Below are 22,030 nucleotides of genomic sequence, written 5' to 3'. Positions count from 1 at the left end.
GCCAATTAGCTCAATCTGAAAGATGTGGAGACATCCTATGCCCATGCATTGACCAACATCTTTGGTTGACCCTGACCTATGGATGACTAAGATAGCTTGGTCAAACAAAGTTCTGTTATTATGTTTCTTGTCAAGTGCAGTCTATAATTGTTATACTTTGATATCTAATTTTAGGACCCAGTAAATCGAGTCAATTTATTCTTGGAATCTCAAATAATATCGCCTACTTGGCTCCTTGGAGTGGTAATACTGTAAAGGTTCTAGCACTGTTAGATTACCTAATATTGACCATGATGTGAAAACGAAAAAAAAAAACATTGTTGTGTTTTCAAAAATGTGTCATCAAAGCACATAATAATTGGGTGCAAGTTGGAACTTGAGAAAATAAAACCAGGCCATATAGACACTAATAATGAAATGGACCACATGGTCAATCCACTGCATGACCACATTGCTTCCACACCAAAATCACCATGATCCATGTATCTTGGAAAATCGCCTCAATTGTTGGCAGTCATGGACATTGCAAGTGTAGCCAAATAAATAGCTATCATCTTCGGACATGGCACTTCACCATCAATTTTAGATTGTGAGAATGGTAGGAGGTGTTGGGGTAGATCCCTATCACTTAACCGACTATCAAGTCTTCTCATCTCTGAGCCGACTAAAAAAATTATACCGACTAAGCTACCGTCACTCAATCCAACTCGAATTCATGAGTCCCGTCTGGCATTATCGATGTTGGGCACCTAACCGACTAAAGGCTGCTCACCTCTGATCGGCATCAATCCGATTAGGATTTATATGCCACTTATGGCCCACTATATCGAGCAATACGCGGCATGCAACAGACTTCGTATGCGACCTATGGCCGACTACGACAGTCGAGGTAGGTGTCACCCCTCAGTGGCCTTGTCTTACCGACTCTGACTACATAGATCTCTATCGACTAGCTGAACGTCGAACATGGTCATCATACAATTCTGACATGTCACATCAAGGTCATGCCACTCAAACGCCATACTCTGGTCGGCTAGCTACGCACCGTGATGGGATACTATGATTTTATTAAATATGCCCACAGGATCATTTATTATATCCCACACTCGGTAGCGTCCACCGTCATGAGCGCATCAAATAGAAGGCACGCTCGCCGTCAGAATTTAAAGATGCCCATGCGGCACCATGCGACACCGTACAATAAGATATGATCGATATAATCACTTATCCTCTCACTATTCATTTTGCTCCATCTATAAATAGAGGTAAGCGGAGATCCCTCCAGGTATGCATACATGCACTATTTTGCGATCTAGATACTCTGTCATTCTTCTTTCTCCGGCCATCTAACTGACTTGAACGTCGAAAGATCCTTATCGGAGCTACCTCCGATGGAATTTGTTTTACAGGTTCTTCTTCTCCAGTGTCCTACGGAGTCCAGCACCATCTCTCTCTCATCGGCCTTATCATTCTGAATCACGGCCTTGACTGTGTGTCTTTTTTCTGACGACAGTGCATTATCTTCGAACGCTTCTGTCGCCTAATAACAAATGCGGCTCTTGATCAGCTCTAGACCAACTACTGACTGTCCACCAGAGAAAATCCGCAACAGGAAGGAAACAATTGACTCCAAAAACTAATATATAAATGTCATATGAAGAGCATGGTGTGCGCAATAGTGTATATATATCTAGTTTAGAATTTTTATCAAACACACGTTTAATATTTTTGAATCGTACTATTTAACATTAGTTAAATTTGAAGTAAGCTTTTTCTTCAATTTTACCATAGACCTTTCATAATATACAATGAAAGAGTATAAAATATATATTGTGAGTTATTGAGGGCCCATCTGGATGTTGGAGTAACTTATCCGGAGATAGGGCATTATTTTCCTGGAGAATGTTAGGGAGAAGAGGAGAAAAAAAGATGATAAGGAGCATTGCATCCAGCAGTCCTCTGAAAAGTAGAATTCTACATACATATTTTGATTTGTACGCACCATAAAATTAACCAAACATGACAAAAAAATTAAGTATGAATATAAATATAACTTGTACTCTTTACTATACGTAAATTTAAGTTGCACTGTACAATTTTTAGATTTGGCTCGAGGGCCTAAACCTTACAATTATTAACTGCTATATTGAATTTGTTGAATATATCCGATTGAGCCCATTGAAATATGGCACACACTAACACACATCATAATTTATTTATTATTTTAATTTGATCTGAAGTTTGATTCAAGACAAACCTCAGATATGATAATAGATTATATTTTGTGCTCATTGCTATAAAGTTAAATTCTATATAATCATAGAGAAGATAACATCCATTCTAGTCTCTATAACTGATTCTAATATTATCTCTAATGGATGAAGCTGATTATAAAAGAATACAAAAATATGGATTTAGTCTTCCAAATCATCAAGAGCACTTGTGAGGTCCTCTGCATTAAAAATATTTAAAATTAAGTTTGGAAAATCAAGATGCTACTCATAGACGCCAAGGAGCGTATCTAGATCTTTTTCTTATGGTTGTACTCAAATTATTTTCAAAGATCAAGATGCCAATGACTTCATCTTTATGTAAATTTTGTCACCCCAGTCAAGTCTGATAGCATTGACTCCAATGTCATACATAACATGTGTGATACTGGCTCGTCATATCTTAAATTGCATCTAATATACAGCCTATTTAATGAATTAGACTCCACGGTAACTAATAAATGGCGTTACAATGCTAGGATTCTTTTATTTATTCTCAGACATTTATTCTGCCTCTGTGTCTGAAATATTATGAAGAGACTCTGATTACAAGTCCCACAATGTATATGGAGCTTGCGGAGATTTGACCGGATCTATCTTCAGATCCGCATATAAATAACATTACGGACTGTCGGTCAACCAGAGTTCCCAAATTGCCACCCAATCCTCGAGCAATCCAAGCCTTGAGCTTTGACCTTACCACAAAGTCTCCTTTGTACCGCGGTTATCGTTCAGGAGCATTAAAATAACTGCCCAGATGGAAACAATTTGAATGCAAGAAAATGTTTTCAATTTTCTCATCCGGCTAGTAGGAAAGACTCCTTTGAGACTTAGCTATTGGCTCTTGTGAGTGACCTCAATAACTAACCACTGAATAATATGGTTGACCCAGATTTGTTTAGCTTGATTGCCAAGTTGATTTGGTCTGCAATTTGATACGTCAACGCTTTGAGGACAATATCGATCCTTTAATGATCTTGGTTGGGCAATATCTTCTAGTCATTAGATTTCATTTTTGGTAGTTGGTAGGAGAGGCCTCTCATGATTTTGATTGTTACAAGCACAATTTGATAAAGGTGTTGATTTCAACCCAGTTTTGCAACTTAACCAATTCAAGTCATGCAAATTTTAGGTTATATGTGAATGCTAAGGATCTCAATTTTAAATAAATCATTTTAAGACTTGGAGGCTTAGATTATTTCAAGTCAATGCAATGTCTACCGAGGTTTGGTCGATTCCAGAAGAAGGAAAGCACATCAAAATTATTTAATCCTTACAGGGATGAATTATATTTGATTGCAAAGATCTACATTTATGAATTATTTTTGATTGCAGAAAGTTTCATCAAGTTAAGACAGGAATAGCTAAACATTGCTATGGATGTAAATTCCTTCACAAGTAATACTCATAGCATTTTTTTGAAGATAAACTGGAAAAGGCTCCTTTATAAAATCTTCACCAATGATCTCCATGAAAGTGTTTATGAACTGCATTAAATAAATTATATGCCTTACAAAATACTTTTGACTCCTTATTTAAGACTTAGCCATTTTCTAATTATTTGTAATTTAGCTTCTAAAATAATTATGTGCGAACATTTTATAGCTAAAGTAACCATAAGATTACATATTTATATATTTATGTCATGAAATTATAAAATGTTAAAATTTTGCTAAGTCATGTTGGGTCCAAATTAACCAAACCCACCCCACTTGCATGAATAATAGAGTTGGTAGATAAATTAAACTCCATTCTACATTGGTTAGTTTTGATTAGCTAGGGCTGATGTTAGCCATTCAATTTGCCTCCATTACATGAGCCAAATAAGGAGCTGAAATGTTCACATTATGTCAATAATCTAGTGATTAATTTATCTATATTAAAATAGAAATTTAACCATCTAGTTTCTCATGGCTATTAATCTGTATTAAAATAAAAAATATGAAGTCTTGAGCCCACCTTCATCGAGGCACAGTGATAAATCAAACTCTCTTGTCACAAATCCAATCTTTCATGAGCATATCATATCTGGAATGTGTTTATGTGGTTAAGACATTAATGTAAGGCATTTTTAACAGTATAATTCAATGTCAAAGCTACTCTATGTTTGAAGTTCAAGTTATAAAATGGGTGGCCTGTTGAAAGGGCCATTTGGGATGGAAAAGGGGGACTGAAGTGAGAGATGCCCGTGGAAAGGGCTATCTACTGACAAAAGTGCAACCGCCATGCAAAAAGATGTAACCTAATTGTCCTGCAGCGAAATATAATGCGTGAATATGGCTACCTGCATTAGAATAAAAGCCTAAAAGAAATCATATCCAACACCAGATTACAACGCCAGCTATAGTACACTATGGGAACAATCCAAGACGAGACGAAGAGGACGACAATCCAAGATAAGTCGTATGATGAATGAGGCCCGTAGAAATAAAAATTCTGATTGACATGGTGCCAATGTACAATTTTTCCTTATAGTGAGCTTCTATCAAAAATAATAGTTGCACAGTCCATGGTATTGTGGTATATTAAGGAATATTCTCAGACTTCTAATGCCCAGATATATTTTCATATATCAATTAGGGTTAGAAAGGGTTATATTAATAAACAATCTTTTCAAAATAAATAAATTAATTCAAATATCTCACTAAATGATAATTTTAGAGGCAAAAAGAGATGATTAAATTAAATAAAAAAATATTAATCTTTTTTCTTCTCATACATACCACGAATGTCTCAACTTTAACAGCTTTTCATGAAATTGATGTTGACTTCATCAGCTCATACGTTTAAGACAATTCTAAAAGCTACGTGGTCTTGCATGTTCAGGTTGGATGTTTCGTATGTAAAAAAATATCGTTTTTGATGTGTTTCATCCATCACCGTTCTATTTGCTCCTTTTTTTTACAGAAACTTTCATATCCGAATAATTTTAGAGAGAAATAAGAGATCCCTAAAACTAAAATTAATTTTATTTAATAATATTAATTATTTTTGATGAGATGCGGGATCATAGATAGCCATTCATTCCTGCTCTTAAGTGCATTTTATGTGCTCTACACAATTAATTTTGGATATATATATATATATTCTTAGTAGTAGTTGATGAGGTGTTAAAACCGTCCTTAGCCCTTACCGGTTGATTAAGTAGACATTCCCTCTTCTAGCGACTGTCCGCCCCACAGACAAGCTGCTGACTTTTCTCCCTGCTTTCTCTCTCCTCTCATTACAACTCTTTCCTCTTTGCTCTCCTTTTTAACCCAACCTCAACCCCCTCTCTCTCTCTCCCGTCCCCTCCCCCCTTCCCCCAACAAAAAAACCGTCTCTCTCTCTTCCCTACTCTCGTTTCCTTCTCTCTTACAATTTTTATCTCACCTTGTATCTTGGCCTACCCCTTTCCTCTCACTCCTTTCCTTTGCCCAAAAAAATCAGATTTTTTTTTTTTCCCGGTGATCTGATCCGCTGCGGGAATCCGAGCGGCTTGAGCGCGGTGGCGACGATGGTGAACGTGGCAGAGAGTAGCTGCCGTTAAAATTTGAGATTTTGGGAGCTTTTTCAATTTCTTTGTGGGCATTGGAGATGAGTTGTTTCTCATGTTTTGGATCGCCAGATAAGGAGGAGGAGGAGGAGGAGGAGAAGAATGAGGAGAAGGAAGGAGGTGGGGATGTTATGAGGGACACCTCAGGTGCTTCATCTTCTAATCATGTGACCAGAGCTAGCTCAGGTAGTGGTTCTTTTTGAATTTTTCCGTGGAAAGATTGGTTTTTTTAGTCATTTCGATCAACTCAGTTCGATATTTGTCTTGCTGATCATCTGCAGTAATCTTATTACTCGACAATTTGGATTTTTCCTGGGAAAGATTGATTTTTTTTTGATAAATTTTAATGAACGCTCTTCAGCATGACTCTTGCTTATCTTCAGTGTTTTTTCTAATCTTTTTTGTGATTTGGTTTGTGCTTTAGTCCCCATTTTCCCCTTAAATTGAGCTATGGTCTTTCAGTCCCCCGTTTCGTTTTGCTTTACGTTGTGGTTTGGATTGTTTTAATGTTTTTCTTATGACCCTTCTTTCAAATTTCTCTTTTCACTATTTTGAGTAAACAATTTATGGGCTGTTTGGGGATTACTGGGTGTCTGAGAGTTATTTCCAATGTAGACAAATGACTTTGTTCAAGGAGGAATGAAATGTATGATTCTACGTAAAATTACGCATTCGGTAGTTTTTTGCTTTTGCTGCATAGGAATGTGATGATATTGAAGTCATTGTTTGACGAAACATCTTCCGCATTGCTCCAAGATAACAAATTCCATTTCCCAAATCTTTTGTCTATTGAATGTTGATTTGCATTTTTACATAATGGATGTTGCCATGTCATATGATGGTTTTTATCAACATTACAAACTCCAAACAGGGTCACTGATATACTATCTTATTGTTTGTAGTCAGATACTTACTTCATTACCATATTCAATTGGATTTACTTAATAATATTGAATTGTTTTTCGGTGCAAGACAAATCAAAGATGCGGAATGGTTCAGACTCCAGGAACCCAACATTGGTGCCCAGAGATGCAACATCATCCCATATTGCAGCGCAAACATTCACTTTTCGTGAGCTTGCTGCTGCAACTCAGAACTTTAGACAAGATTGCCTTCTGGGGGAAGGGGGTTTTGGTCGTGTGTATAAAGGACGCTTAGAGAACACTGGACAGGTCAGCCGATATCACATTGCTTGATTTTATATATCAATTCATGAACCATGTTTCTCTAATGTATACTCTATAGCCTAATGAACATGTTGGGTAAAATTAAAATTATGATCCATTGCATGTGGTCCATCTTCGAATTCAGTTAAGACCTGTAAAAAGGAAAGAACAAGGGCACCATGCATGTTTCTACATGCGCAAATCACGTCTAGTTTGTTCTTATGTTTTGATCTGTTTTTTACTAAGCTGTTACTTGCTGGTTTTGACTCATGGAGCCAAAATATAAAAAAACTTATTTTGGCAGGTTGTTGCTGTAAAACAATTGGACAGGAATGGCCTTCAAGGGAACAGAGAATTTCTGGTGGAGGTACTCATGCTCAGCCTATTGCATCATCCAAATCTTGTCAACTTAATTGGTTACTGTGCCGATGGAGATCAACGCCTCCTTGTGTATGAGTTTATGCCTCTAGGATCATTGGAGGATCATTTGCATGGTCAGATTCTATACCTTCTTTAAGCTAGTGATTAAAAAGTTATTATTTATTTCTTTATTGCTGGTGGGGTTCATGGAACTGACATTTGATAGTCGTGTCTGCTGCCGGTGGTACGAAGAACATACTTGGGTTCTTAAAGTACCTCTAAGACAATACAGTGGATAAACTTCAATTTTTTATGCTTCATTGTGTTATCTGATGATCTGCTTATTATGAAGTTGGCACAATTTGTGGTGCCAGGAGTAATTGGGTTTCAGTATGAGAACATGAACATAGCCTGTCTTGGATATTAACCGTTGATGTTTGTGTAATATAATAAGAAGGTGCTTAGATCACCTAAATTCTGTTTTTAGAATTCTCTTGACAGAATGTCTTTAAGTCCATGTATCACTTTGGTGCTCTTAGCCATATCGAACAAAATACTTTTGCTTTTTTTACGTATTGGATTTTATGTTATATATGATGATTAGAGTATTTGGTTATCCTTTTATTATTCACAATTTAAGTATATAAATGGCATGTGATTCTTTCACAGATATTCCACCTGACAGAAAACCCCTTGACTGGAATACACGGATGAAGATTGCAGCTGGTGCTGCGAAAGGCTTGGAATACCTGCATGATGAGGCAAACCCTCCTGTTATATACAGAGATTTCAAATCATCAAACATCCTACTTGCTGAAGGATATTTTCCTAAGCTGTCTGATTTTGGGCTTGCAAAACTTGGCCCTGTTGGTGACAAGACTCATGTTTCAACACGGGTCATGGGGACATATGGCTATTGTGCTCCTGAATATGCTATGACAGGGCAGCTAACACTAAAATCTGATGTCTATAGTTTTGGTGTTGTCTTCCTTGAATTGATTACAGGGCGCAAAGCTATTGACAACACCCGGGCTGCTGGGGAGCATAATCTAGTGGCATGGGTAAGTAATTTTCCTTATCGCTCCCAATTTCTCATAGTTCACTTTTTGAGAATTTTTATTTATATTTTCTTTAATGTCTTGATCATGTACCCCATCATTCTGGTTGCCATGGGAAGTTTATTGTGAAGTTTCAATGTAACTACACTTTAGATATGTATGTTTCCATCTCAATATTGTTTAAGGATAATGATAAATATGACAGGAGGGAACTTGGAAACATCAACTTACTAAACCCCTAGTATTCCCTCAGTGAACCACATTTTGGATAGAATCATTTGCCTAGGTACCAGGCTATCCCATTGGGCAGAATTTTCTTTCAAAGAGGGGATACCAGTTGCAGGGATTTCCTTTTGGGCAGTCATAGCATTGTTAGCTTGAAATGATAATTTACTAGACTTTCTGATCAGAAGTTTAGAAACTATGAACTCAAAAGAAAAAAGAATCTGAAAGTCTGTGCACTATATCAAGAATCTGAAGATGTGTATATTTTGAATGTTAGAGAACTAATGCTTGAAGATATAAGCTTCATATTTCTTAATTCTTGAACTTGGAAATTGACAAGGAAATTTCAATTTGATATGCTGAGTTGGCAAAAATTTAATGTCAAATAGGTATTTGTTTGATCCTGTATGCAGGCTCGCCCATTATTCAGAGATCGAAGAAAGTTCCCCAAGATGGCAGATCCAAAGTTGCAAGGCCGCTATCCAATGAGAGGACTGTACCAGGCTCTAGCTGTTGCTGCGATGTGTCTGCAGGAGCAAGCAGCAACTCGGCCTCTTATTGGGGATGTTGTCACTGCACTTACATACCTAGCTTCACAAACTTATGATCCAAATGCAGCTAGTTCTCAGAGTAACAGAGCTGGTCCATCCACCCCAAGGGCGAGAGAGGATTGGAAGAACCCCAGTGTTGGGTTTGACAATCAACATGCTATCCAGTCACCACATAGGCATTCACCTGACTTTAGGCATAGAGACTTTTTCAGGGGGCCAAACATTGGAGATGGAGGCAGAGGAGATGTAGTTGGTCAGTCTGGAAGAAATTTGGATCCTGATGAATTGCAGATACAAGAGTCTCAAATGAACAGCGCAATCCATGTAGGAAAAGCTAGAGAAGCTCCAGGGACTTCAAACCGAGACCTTGATAGAGAGCGTGCAGTTGCAGAGGCAAAAGTATGGGGTGAAAATTGGAGAGAGAGAAAGAGAATGAAAGAACCCATCAGCTTTGATAGTACGAGTGAGTAGTTAAAAGGCATTTTTCGGATTTAATCCATTACATCATGCATTTGCCATGTTAGTCTCTAGCAGAAAAAGCTGTCACAGGTTCTTCAGAGTAGATGCATCATCCATTCCATCTTAGAGCCATTCTCAGTTCTGGGAATAAGGTTGTCAGTTGCTGTGAGTCTGTAATTACAATGAATTCTCAACCATAAGATCACACTCCTGCAGGTTTGGTTCCTGGGACGAGATGTGGAAAGAAGGCATCAATTGAAGGGAGGGTTGCATTTCAAATTGAGTAGATGTCTAGCATGTCACAGATAGGTTGGGTGCGAGTTGCTGCACTCTGTCAGAAAGGCTGTCTGAAGCCTAAAGAGAAAGGTGCCATAGTTTTGGTCTATAAAGTCTATGTCGGGTGTGTTTTTGCATGTCTCATAGCAGTTTTTGTATTTTATTGATCTTATATAAAGTATCATATGTTCCATGGCCATGATTTTGAATGCTTGTGGGGTTTGATCTCTTTTCGTTGAAAAACTTTGCTTCTTAATGCGAAGCATACTACTAGCTGGCATAAATCATCTGGAACAATAAAAGCATAGGGCTTTTTGTTGCTGGTCAAAGCAAGAGCTGTATTTGTGTGTTGCATTTTATTTTTGCGGAGCTCATGTTTGTGTATGATGAGTTTTTTCACTCATTGTACGATTTCCGATGCGCTTATATTGTTTTTGGTTCTATTAGATAGAATTTGCAATATAGTATGTTTTGCGGATGTTGTGCCATCTTCAAATCTATACCATTCATGCATGCGTCAATGCTGTTCGTGCCGTTCATGCCCTCAGCCGCACAAGCTGTATTTCTGAAGCTCACCTTACAAGGACTTGAAACTGCTTCCGGAGTTGTCAGGCACAATACTAAAGCATTGGAAAAAGAAAAATAGATTCACTGGCTAAATTGTATGGAGTGAAACTCTGGTTATCAATTTAGTTTCTTCCAAGTGGTGCTGAGAGCACAAGGCCTGGGCTGCGTTGTAGCCTAGGTTCTGTCGCAGATGGGGTAAGGTGACGTTAGGAGAGGATTGGTGCTAGGCCCTCCCATATCTCAGCAAAGAAAAAATGTCTTTTGATTGTCACTCGTTTTCCATATATTAATCAGTTTTTGATGAAAATATTCGATATAAGATTTTTATTGTTTTAAATTCTTAGGAACTTTGATGAGATTTTCCTGTTTTCCTGAATTCATAGGTTCTCCAATCATGTTGTTTCTGAATAGTGAACATGTAATATCAGTCCAGAACTGTAGATTCATCAAGTCACATTTGCTTATAAGCATATTGATCTTCTTGCATTTCCTGTACGATATCACGCAAGTGATTTGGATTTTAACCAAGTCGTGGTATCAACAGAGAGCAGAGAATTGATGTTTATGATGATGAGTATAAATTGCATGCTTGCAAGAAGCCCCATGCAAAGGAGAAAAATCTTAATAACTTCTCATGTGGGAAGGATGATGGTGAAATACTTACTTGGCCCAACCATCTTCTTCTTGATATTGGACGTCCACATGGCACAGACTTCCACATAAGGATACTCTCTAGTGAACTGAACGAAAAAAAGGAACAAAAAATCGTATGTCACATGAAGTTTGTGTTAGAAACTTTTGAGCACATACTACTTTTTAAGCCTCTTACCTTTCATCACCTAAAAGAAATAGGCATTTTTAAGATCTCAGACTACTTGCGATCAAATTGAGTTATTGAAAAGATTAATGGGTTTAAAGTCCCAGATAATCCAAATTTTAGAGCCAAGACAATACAGGGCAATATCTATCTCACACTGCATGTCTGCACAATGCGTGCAATCCAATAGCTGCGCCATTTTGATGATGGTAACTCACTCTGTCCATCAGTCATTTGAGTACTAACGGCCAGACTTCGCACTCAGGGAACAACAAAACTCTATCCTAGTAGATATGAGTATGTATATACCACATCTTCAGTTCATAAGTTCCTCTCAAATTTGAAATGGAATTAAAACAACTGATCATGGTTTTGCCATTCCTCTCGACAGAGCAGTCTAAGACTTAAAAATGTACAAATCAGCAAAAGAAATGAAGAAAACAAAGGCAATTTCACCATCTCTAGCACTCAATAACAGCAGTTGTAAAATAAAACATAAACAACATCATTCAATCAAGCAGCTTGGATCAGTGCTAAAACTCACTGCATGGTTTACAAAAGAATACAGTGAACAACCAATATAATCTGGAGTTCCCTTGGTTAAAAAGGTTAGCTTTGTATACACATCCTCGGCAACAGTGGAAGAACGAGGGAACCATTTACCCCGAATTCTGGCACATTTCTCCAGGACCTTAGCAAGCAGACAATCACCAAGTCTTTTAGACTCAGTTCACAAGTAAATGAATACCATACAGAGCTACCATGTGCTTCTGTTGATAAATTCTGCTTTAAAAATGATGGTGCGGTAGGATCCATTGACAAGATAATGCTGCCACCAAGATCCATGTGGTACTCTCCAATATTGTTGTCCATTAGTACTTTACAGGAGCCTGAACCATCAGACCCTAATTCAATGCCATAATAAATACTTGAGATGGTCCAATATGCTGTTCCCACACACAGACCTTTCCAGAAAATACAAGGGTGTAAGCAAGGGATTTCAGCAGCAATGCTAGTTATTCAGTAAGGATAATAAGTATATGCATGCATACCTGCTACAAGCTGGGTCTTCTCCAGATCCATCACAAATCTTCTAAACCAGATATGTCTTGTTTCCTTCTCGAATGCTATGCAGCCATACGTGAAATTCTTTCTAAGGTGAAGTGTACTGTATGGCAGATCACATGGAGAAGTTGTAAAAATTTCTTTGAAAAATAGAGGAGATGTCTAGAGGTGATTGTTGTGAAAAGAGCAGTAGCTGATCTTACACGCTAGAAACTTCTAATTAGGGTGGCATCCCCACTTCAGAGAATCATATCCACATTTCCTTCCATAGTGGTTCATTATTCAAAATTCTTGAGAAACACGCTCCCTATACCCACACTTGCTTTCAATTCTGGCAAATAATGATCGGCAACAATCTGGAAAAACAGTAAGGCTGCGTTCAACCAAAATTAGGCTCAAGTAAACCTCTTGGCGTCTGCCAAACCTGACCCAAACTGCTTGGTTTGGAGCATACTGAGCCGGAATGATTGGGAACCAGGTCAGTTTGGCTGCACCTGTCAATCTGGTTGAACCCCTTTAATAAATCCCTCCCTCCCTTGAACTCTCTTGATCACCTGTGCTCTCTCTTGATCTGCCCTCCTCAAACTTTTGATCTCTCTCCCTCTCTCTCGGTCTACCTATGGAGGCTTCTTCGCCCTTCGCTTGGGCTGCTGGTAAGATGCTGGTCATGGGGACCTCACCTCTATCCGCCAACAGGACACAGCACCCCCCACCACCACCGCCCCCCCCCCCCCCGCACGACTTCCTGCCTCTAACCAACGGACTCTGGCCTCTGATCGACGACCACCGGTCCTTGATCCGCCTTTCATTTCCTGGTAGGTCCTTCCTCCTCTTCTCTCTCTCTGCCTTCTTCTCTCTTTTTTGGCTCTCTTGCTCTCGTTGCCACATGATTGACACTAGTGGGCATATATGTGTCAATACAGCATGGTACCGTACCAATATGGTACCGATTGGAATGGGTGACAGTATTGATTTTGCGAACATTGGATCCTCTTCTGGGATGGGTTTGGCTAAAACTAATGTTGGCTTTGGACCTGAAAAGGTTGGTTTCAAGTTCTGGCTAAATGCAGCTCGACCCAAAGTTTTATAGCACGGCTCCCAATATAACCCAACAACAAAGGACCCTCATATCTGACCCATATATCTAGCCTAGGGCAATAAACCTATCCAAAGCATGATTGTTGCAGATTCCAGCTCATGATCAAAATCCTTAGACAATGTAACCTCCCTTAGTCCAACCAAATCTGACCCAAACCAGGTGGGTTTAAATTATGTTCTAATTGAGACTTTGAAGTCATCAGATCTGAGTTAGGTTCAAATATGTGAATTTGTGGTTGGCTTAGGCCTGTCAGTCTGACGTTGTTTGTTGGTTGAGTAAGGATCTGGAATGGCCCTTGCTCCTGCTTGACGTGACTGAGTTGCATCCCTAGCATAGGTGACAGGAATCAGCCCTATGCAACACCTTGGAATAAGGGTTAAGATGGAATTAGAGAAGATAACAACCCACTGAGGCTTAGTTCTGATGTTTCATCCAGATGCATGCAAAATCATGTTATGAAGCATTCAGACAAGAGGTGGACAGACTCACACACATGCACACAAAAAAGAAAAAAAAAGGTGATTAAACTTCTGAATACATTATAAGAACTGAGAATAGGTTTATCACAGATGTAACAATAAGGCACACTGGGATTCTTTCCAGTGCTATTTACAAAATAAATTTATAAATTCAATAATAAATTTATTAATTAATGCTTTGTATTACCTCAAATGGGAAGTAATGATAAGTCTTTTGAGGGAAGTAAGTGTCGTTTGGTGGGAGATGTGGCACTACATCGTTCGCACTTGTCACCTGGATAGTACATGGTACATCTTGGCAAGTAGGATACAAAAGCAGCATTGCCAACACAAGGTTGTCCAAAGGTCATGAGCTGAACTTTTTGCAGTCCATTGTTAACCTATAAAAGAAGTTGATGATGAAATTATTTTTTTATATCTAATTTAACTGCTAAGATAAAATGCAATTACAACGAAAGGTATGACATTTTATTGGAATCAAAATAACCGTGTAATTAGCAATCTCCACCCGCAAAACATGGAATGATAATCCAGAAGGTTCTAAAATATAGATTATAATAGATAGTGAGTAATCATATATAGACGAATAAGAGAAGTTGATGGTAGTTACAGTAAGATCAAGTGCACAAAAGGAAGCCAAAGCCCCTCCCATTGAATGCCTGGTAATGATGATGTTCATATTCCCATATAACTCCCTAGTCTTTTTAACTGCACTTCGATCAGAGGACGTCGAGTCGTGCTATGTAAGCAGAGTAAAACCCATGGTGCAGCTTTAATCATACAGCAAAACATGAAGATTAATAATCAGCATTCAGACAACTTTAAGTCAGTTCCATAAAACATAAAAACACTACAGACCATTGTACCTGGCATGCCTGGATATTTCAGATCAAGCTGCTTCCAGAACAAATCTTCAATCCAATTGCATATGATTTAGAAATCAATAGTCCATCATATGTTCAGTCCAAGAAAAGCAGTCCGGAAGACTAGAAGAAATAGATATTTGCAAATATTTTAATAAAAACAATAAACTGCTTAAATGGAGTTGATTCTTATTTGAATCTCGAAATTCTCTGACCCAATGATAGCTGGTGCTAGAGAGATACGATAGAGTAGCTGATTGAGAGTACTTCCAATTACCATCTACAGAATGTCAGAAACCAAATACAGCTCGATCAAATAGAAAACAATGTGAAATTTTGGAAATATAGAGAAAAGACCAAATGATTGTCAATGAATATGCGTTATTGGTCATGAAGATGACTAAACAAGTATATCTTTTGTCTAGCAGATGAGAAAACCATCATGAAAAAAATAGTGATATTCTACTTACTTGACACCAGCTGGTGGCTCACAATATGCATGTTATGGGGATCGGAATGATCAATGTACTCTACACAGAAGGCATTAAGTTATAGAATGTGTCACAAGACAATCTGAGATAGCAAGGATTTCAGTAAAAAGCAATGAAGTTCATCAGTAGATCTCCCAGCATATTGCATTCATCATTAGTCGGCATTCTTATGGGTGAAGTCAGTCTGGATATGTATAAAGTAAAACACAAACTACAGAATGAGGAAAACCTGAGCTGACATTGGTAACAATCATGAAAATGGGTTGGCAAAAGTTTGCAGTAACACAGCAGGCATCGACTAATAGGATAGATTGGTGAGACAAAATTCACAAAAAGCCAAGTTTAGACAAGACATAATGGTTATATTTATTATGGGCAACTAATGCTTGTACTGCTATATATCCATGTGTCCCTAGACAATTTATAGAGATATGAACAAAGCTTGAGCACAACTTCCAGAAGAAAAGAGCAGAACTATGCACATAAAAGTATTAAACTGCCCTTGAGTAGAGTCATGATTTTGAGATGTCAGTTCCATGGGTGGAGTCATACTCAAGCATTTGCATCAGAGTACTAGATAACCAACTCGAATTTGATTCATAGTTGTGTTCTTGGGTACCTCTAAATGCAATAATGATATAATTCAGATCATGAGCCACTCCAACAAATGCCTGCATTAATTGTTCCCTTATGGTAAACTATGTAACAGCTGGTATTCATCCAGTAGCTAAAGGGCATATCCGTGGGCAATTATAAAATAAAACTGCACCTGTAAGCAATTCTGCACATCAATGACCAGTTCTATCATCTCAAGACCCTGTTTTAATACAACTTAACCCAACATTAGAGACAGCATAAATCATCATGTTAGCAGGACACTGATGCGTAGTCGTTGATAGCACCAAAAATAACTCTACTCACTACGTAGGTAGGATGAGTCGAGATCGTATCCTCAGGGACCTTGGGCTAAGTTGAGATTGCAAGATAAAAGAAAGAAACGTTGTTTTTTATTTAGAAAATAAATTATCTTAAAATTAAGGTAATTAGAAAATAAAGAACTTGGGAGTTTTGAATCACTTTGCACTAGTAGAGTTGTATCTCTTTTTCTTTTTTTTCTTTATTAAATGGATGCGATTAATCTTAGGAAAAATACCTATCTTTCCTCGGCACGCTCCGTACCCGTAGATCACGGCGCGTCTCCGGAAAGTATTGGGTAAATAACTCTTCTTTCCTCGGCACGCCCCGTATCCGTAGATCACGGCGCGTCTCCGGAAAGTAAAAACTATTCCTAATATTAATCTAACAAGAAAGCATAAATAAAAACATATAAATGAGAGCAATTAAAGAACTCATGACAATTTAAATAAAAAACATAATCTTTATTGCATATAAAGAAATACAGGAAAGTTTAGAACAATAAACCATTTCTGTGTCGTTACAAAATTTCTTCTCCACTCCCGAGACTGCCAGCCTAGCTGCTCATGAAGTAGTCCCTTTCTATTCCTCTATGCAAGGCTCTAGAAGAATTTCTGGGCTCCCCTCTAATGGGAGTACAAAAGCCTTTTTATAGGTATTAGGAGGGAGGAGTTTTACATGATTTTCCGATGTGGGAATAAAAAAAAAAATACAAATTTTTTCACTTAAGGTATTTCCAAATAAAAATTTTTTCCTTTAATTTGCTGGCCACTGTATCTGCAGTGCGCGCCTGCTTGCGTCCGTCCCGCCCGCGTCCACGCTCACCCTCGCGCCCACGAGCTCACGCCGCGTCCATTCCTTACGCATTCCGCGTCCTGCCCACGTCCTGCCCGCGTCTGCATCCCGCGTCACCTTTCTTTTGTTTTGAATTCACGTGAAACCGCCCAGAGCCTTTGAATTCACGTGAAACCTTTTTTGTATATTCCAAAAAGAAACAAAAGTTCCTTCATAATGACATCTATATCCTTTTTGGATTCCTTGCATAGTATCTTCATTTTCTATAATACCGGATGCATCTTTCTTTTATTTTAATTTTATTTTAAGTCCAATTTTCTTCAAACTTGAGTCTTTTTGATCTATGAATCGGACTCTTTGTATCGACGATCACTTTTCCTGTAAAACATAGAAAGAAACATCAAATTCTTAATAAATAAGATAAATTAAATATAATTTTTTAATTTAAAATACTTAAATTAAGTGTTTATCACACCCCCCAACTTGAATTTTGCTCGTCTTCGAGTAAAATAGATATATCAGCATTGTGTACCGACTTGATTTTGAATAAAAAGTAGGTTAGGCATCCCAAAAGGTAGATGTTACTTGGTCAGACCATTAAAGAGATATTTCATTGGATTATCAATTTGATCCAATTAGTGGCTGAGTATTAATTAAAGAAATTTCAGAGCTTTTCTTTCACCAACTCTCCACTTTACTCTTTAAATCCTCTAACTTAATGAAAAAGAGGTTTATTATCTTCTTGCAATTTAGTCTCCTTAATATATATATATTTTATTATTATTATTATTATTATTTTTTTTTAACATTGCCTACCTTTTTACGCGAACCACAACGCTTACTTAGGCGAAAGGGCCCGGTTACTCAGTAGGAGACCAATGTTGTTTTTTCTTTCTCTCTTTTTATATATATATATATATATATTTTAAGAAGAATTTTTTGCATACCTCGATCTTTCCACCCAATTTCTCATGAAGCAGATTTTTTATTGAGATCAGTAAGAAGAAGGTTGTAGAATTACTCCTAAAATTTGATCTAGTTTAAACCCTACCATTCATTGGATTTTCTTAATAATTTATTCCTCAGTATCTCTAAAATTATCTTGACCGTTAATCATTCATTTATTAGGATGCCTAATTGACTCTTAATCAAAATTTGAATACACAAAACTAATTATTTCTGACCATACTCGAGGATTTGATTAATTTTCCCCCCCCCAACTTAATCTACATTGTCCTCAATGGAGTAGAAAAGCAAAGAAAATAAAAGGAGAGAGTGCACCTGGGATAATTTTGCTTCGGAAGTTGAAGATAGCTTCATTGATTAATAGGCTCTTGTTCTAAATTCCTGCAGCTGCGATAAAGTAAAAAAATATGAAATCGTTGGGTTACCTCCCAACAAGCGCTAAGTTTTACGTCTTCAGCCAGACTGAATTGAGTATTATGGCAGTTTTGGATCCACTAAATCAATAGATTCAATTAATTCTCCATCACTAATTCCATCTATGTAAGGTTTCAATCGCTAACCATTCACTTTAAAAGTGTTCCCCTGTTTAGGATTTTTGAGTTCTATAGCTCCATGAGGAAATACCTGAGTTACAATGAAAGGTCCGTCCCAACGTGAGCGAAGTTTTTCAGGAAACAGACGCAATCTAGAATTGAAGAGCCAAACTTTTTGATTGGGCTCGAACGTTTTTCGTGCAATAAATTTATCATGGTATGCTTTAGTTCGAGCCTTATAAATTTTGACACTCTCGTACGCTTCATTGCGTAGCTCTTCAAGTTCATTTAATTGGAGTCTCCTATTGGAACCTGTATTTTTCATATCAAAGTTAAATTGCCGTATGGCCCAAAATGCACGATGTTCCAATTCCACCGGCAAATGACAAGCTTTTCCGAATACAAGTCGATAGGGAGACATTCCTATGGGTGTTTTAAAAGCAGTACGGTAAGCCCATAATGCATCGTCTAAGCGAAGAGACCAATCCTTTCTATCGGGCCTAACCGTCTTTTCTAGGATATGTTTAATCTCCCTATTTGACACCTCTACCTGACCATTAGTTTGGGGGTGATATGGTGTGGCCACTTTGTGTGAAATATTATATTTTTTCATAAGTGCTTCAAAGTGTTTATTCATAAAATGAGTCCCCCCATCACTAATGATCACCCTTGGGAAGCTAAATCGACTAATGATGTTTCGTTGGATAAAACTAATTACAATTTTATTATCATTAGTCCGCGTAGCTATTGCCTCCACCCATTTTGATACGTAATCAACTGCCACCAAAATATATTCAAATCCAAGTGAGGCTGGAAAAGGTCCCATGAAATCAATTCCCCAAACATCGAAGATTTCTATTACTAAAATGGGGGTCAGCGGCATCATATCCTTCTTGGATAAATTTCCTGTTTGCTGACATCGCAGACAACTTCGGCCAAATTCATGTGCATCCTTGAAAAGCGTTGGCCAATAAAACCCACTTTGCAGTACTTTTGCTGCAGTTTTTCTTCCACTAAAATGTCCCCCACATGCCGAAGAATGGTAAAAAGTGAGAATGCTTTGGAATTCACTCTCGGGGACACAACGGCGAATAACTTGGTCAGGACAGTATTTGAATAGTTCAGGTTCTTCCCAGAAATAATGTTTAATTTGCGAGAAAAATCGATCCTTTTCTTGTTTTGTCCAGTGAGAAGGTACTTGTCCTGTTGACAAGTAATTGACAATATGGGCAAACCATGGAGGACGGCTAGAGGAGATTGCGAAAAGTTGTTCGTCAGAAAATTTTTCTTTGACCTCATCTATTCCTATCGTGTGTTCAACTAAGATCCTGGAGATGTGATCAGCTACCACATTCTCAGAACCCTTCTTAACTCGGATTTCCAGATCAAATTCTTGTAAAAGAAGGATCCATCTGATCAAATGCGGTTTAGTATCTTTCTTTGAGAGGAGATGTTTCAGAGCCGCATGATCAGAGTAAACTAGAACCTTAGACCCTAACAGATATGAGCGAAATTTTTCAAGGGCAAACACTACTGCTAGTAGCTCTTTTTCTGTTGTGGTGTAGTTTAATTGGGCATCGGAAAGAATCTTGCTAGCATAATAGATCACATGTGGCTCCTTATTGATTTTTTGGCCTAAGACGGCACCTATTGCAAAGTCAGAGGCATCACACATAATCTCAAATGGAATGGACCAGTCAGGGGATTTTATTATGGATGCTGTTGTCAAGGCTGTTCGTAATGTGTTGAACGCTTTCAAACAGTCTTCATCAAAGACAAAAGGTGTATCCTTGGCCAACAGATTGCACAAGGGTCTTGAAATCTTGCTAAAGTCTTTGATGAAGCGTCTATAAAATCCGGCATGACCTAAGAAAGATCGTATTTGTCGGACCGAAGTAGGGGGTGGTAGTTTTGAAATGACCTCAACTTTGGCTTTATCTACCTCGATCCCTTTTTCAGAAATAATATGTCCTAATACAATTCCTTTCCGCACCATGAAATGGCTCTTTTCCCAACTTAGGACAAGATTTGTCTCCATACACCGTTTAAGAACTTTGGAAAGATTATGGAGACAATCCTCAAAGGTGGTTCCAAACACAGAAAAATCATCCATAAAAACTTCAAGACATTTGTCCACCATATCCGAAAAAATGGCCAGTATGCACCGTTGAAATGTAGCGGGTGCATTGCAAAGCCCGAATGGCATACGCCGAAAAGCGAAAGTGCCATAGGGGCAGGTGAAGGTAGTCTTTTCTTGATCATCCGGAAATACAGGTACTTGATTGTACCCTAAATAACCATCAAGAAAACAGTAGAAACTTTGTCCTGCTAACCGTTCTAGGATTTGATCGATGAAGGGCAATGGAAAATGATCCTTCCTAGTAACGGCATTCAGTTTTCTATAATCTATGCATACTCGCCATCCAGATGATATGCGAGTTGGAAGTAGTTCACCTTCTTCGTTCTCCACCACAGTAATACCAGATTTCTTAGGTACTACTTGAGTGGGACTGACCCATTTACTATCGGATATGGGGTAGATGATTCCAGCATCTAACCACTTTACCATCTCTTTCTTTACTACTTCACGCATGTTTGGGTTCAATCTCCTCTGCATATCTCGATGGGGTTTGGCATGTTCCTCAAAATGAATATGGTGCATACAAATGGAGGGGTCAATTCCTTTTAAATCGGCAATGGACCAACCGATAGCCTCTTTGTGTTCCTTCAGAATACCAACCAATTGTGCTTCCTGATTAGGGGTCAAGTCTGATGCAATGATTGCCGGGAGGGTGTCATTGAGTCCTAGAAATACATACTTAAGCGTAGCAGGAAGAGGTTTCAATTCTAACGTAGGTGGTGATTCTAAAGATGGGACTATTGGTGTACTGGCTAATGTGAGCAATGGCTCATACTTGATTGTCCATGGAGGAGTGGTTTTATCATGTGGTGTATCTAACAAGATGTTAACTTCTTTCATATATTCCTCAAAGTCACACATTCCAAAGTAGCCAAGCAAGTATCTAATGGGTCTGGTGCTAGAATTATGGATGTTGCATCTTCTATAATATCTTCTAGTGTATCTACTTCGAAGCAACTATCCATTGATGGTCCTTGGGAAGCACCAAACACATTCAGTCTTAGTTTCTTATTCCCAAACGATACGTCCATGACTCCTGTCCTACAATTAATGCATGCATTTGCCGTAGCTAGGAAGGGTCGTCCTAAGATAATGGGAATTTGTCTGGGGTTGCCACTTAATTCCATATCGAGAACTAGAAAATCAACTGGAAAGTAAAACTCATCTACCTTGACCAAGACATCCTCAAGCATTCCTCGTGGTTCCTTAATTGATCTGTCGGCTAACTGCAGTGTGATTGATGTGGGTTTCAGTTCTCCAAATCCAAAAAGTTCATACACCGAACTAGATAAAAGATTCACACTTGCCCCTAAATCCAAAAGAGCTTTTTCAATGTGATAATCTCCTATAACACAGGAAATGATGGGGGCTTCTGGGTCCTTAAGCTTTGGAGGAGTGGC

General features: G+C 38.2%; 2 protein-coding genes across 15 annotated transcripts in view; one reads left to right on the top strand and one right to left on the bottom strand.

The window, feature by feature from the left end:
* The first annotated feature begins 5,462 nt into the window (after positions 1 to 5,462).
* Positions 5,463 to 10,099, top strand: LOC105032131 (serine/threonine-protein kinase PBL27). Of its 2 annotated transcripts, none has more exons than XM_010906484.4 (6): positions 5,463 to 5,991; positions 6,778 to 6,977; positions 7,276 to 7,465; positions 8,001 to 8,392; positions 9,028 to 9,628; positions 9,841 to 10,099. In XM_010906484.4, the coding sequence occupies exons 1-6, from the start codon at positions 5,847 to 5,849 to the stop codon at positions 9,909 to 9,911; spliced, it is 1,599 nt and encodes a 532-aa protein (XP_010904786.1). In that variant the 5' UTR covers positions 5,463 to 5,846; the 3' UTR covers positions 9,912 to 10,099. The 2 variants fall into 2 exon arrangements, with proteins under 2 accessions (XP_010904786.1, XP_029116743.1); XM_029260910.2 differs by having other exon boundaries at positions 5,854 to 5,991; positions 6,789 to 6,977.
* Positions 10,100 to 11,612: 1,513 nt separating this feature from the next.
* The window catches only part of LOC105032129 (transposon Ty3-I Gag-Pol polyprotein), a 29,513-nt gene continuing 19,095 nt past the window's right edge, over positions 11,613 to 22,030 (bottom strand). For 2 of the 13 annotated variants that reach the window (XR_012137501.1, XR_012137515.1), the window contains exons 4-11: positions 16,051 to 16,098; positions 15,261 to 15,320; positions 15,006 to 15,070; positions 14,794 to 14,913; positions 14,538 to 14,697; positions 14,115 to 14,307; positions 12,337 to 13,811; positions 11,613 to 12,249 (exon numbers count right to left, since the gene is read on the bottom strand). Coding sequence is in view for 1 of the 13 variants with exons in the window: in XM_073250059.1 (XP_073106160.1) it covers positions 14,887 to 14,913; positions 15,006 to 15,070; positions 15,261 to 15,320 (152 nt within the window). In the remaining 12 variants the exon portion in view is untranslated. Of the gene's footprint in view, positions 12,250 to 12,336; positions 13,812 to 14,114; positions 14,308 to 14,537; positions 14,698 to 14,793; positions 14,914 to 15,005; positions 15,071 to 15,260; positions 17,370 to 22,030 lie in introns of all 13 variants that reach the window. The other 11 variants (XR_012137495.1, XR_012137511.1, XR_012137493.1 and 8 more) reach the window with 8 other exon arrangements.

This window comes from Elaeis guineensis, chromosome 1 (assembly GCF_000442705.2).
Source record: "Elaeis guineensis isolate ETL-2024a chromosome 1, EG11, whole genome shotgun sequence".
Classification (NCBI taxonomy): Eukaryota; Viridiplantae; Streptophyta; class Magnoliopsida; order Arecales; family Arecaceae; genus Elaeis; species Elaeis guineensis.
This window is presented reverse-complemented; position numbering and strand designations above follow the sequence as displayed.

What these genes read in the sequence shown, in the direction of transcription:
- LOC105032131 (XM_010906484.4), top strand. Translation starts at nt 5,847, where the DNA reads ATGAGTTGTTTCTCATGTTTTGGATCGCCAGATAAGGAGGAGGAGGAG. An exon ending in GCTTAGAGAACACTGGACAG is followed by an intron (nt 6,978 to 7,275) that starts GTCAGCCGATAT and finishes TTATTTTGGCAG; the next exon opens with GTTGTTGCTGTAAAACAATT. An exon ending in CATCAGCTTTGATAGTACGA is followed by an intron (nt 9,629 to 9,840) that starts GTGAGTAGTTAA and finishes ACACTCCTGCAG; the next exon opens with GTTTGGTTCCTGGGACGAGA.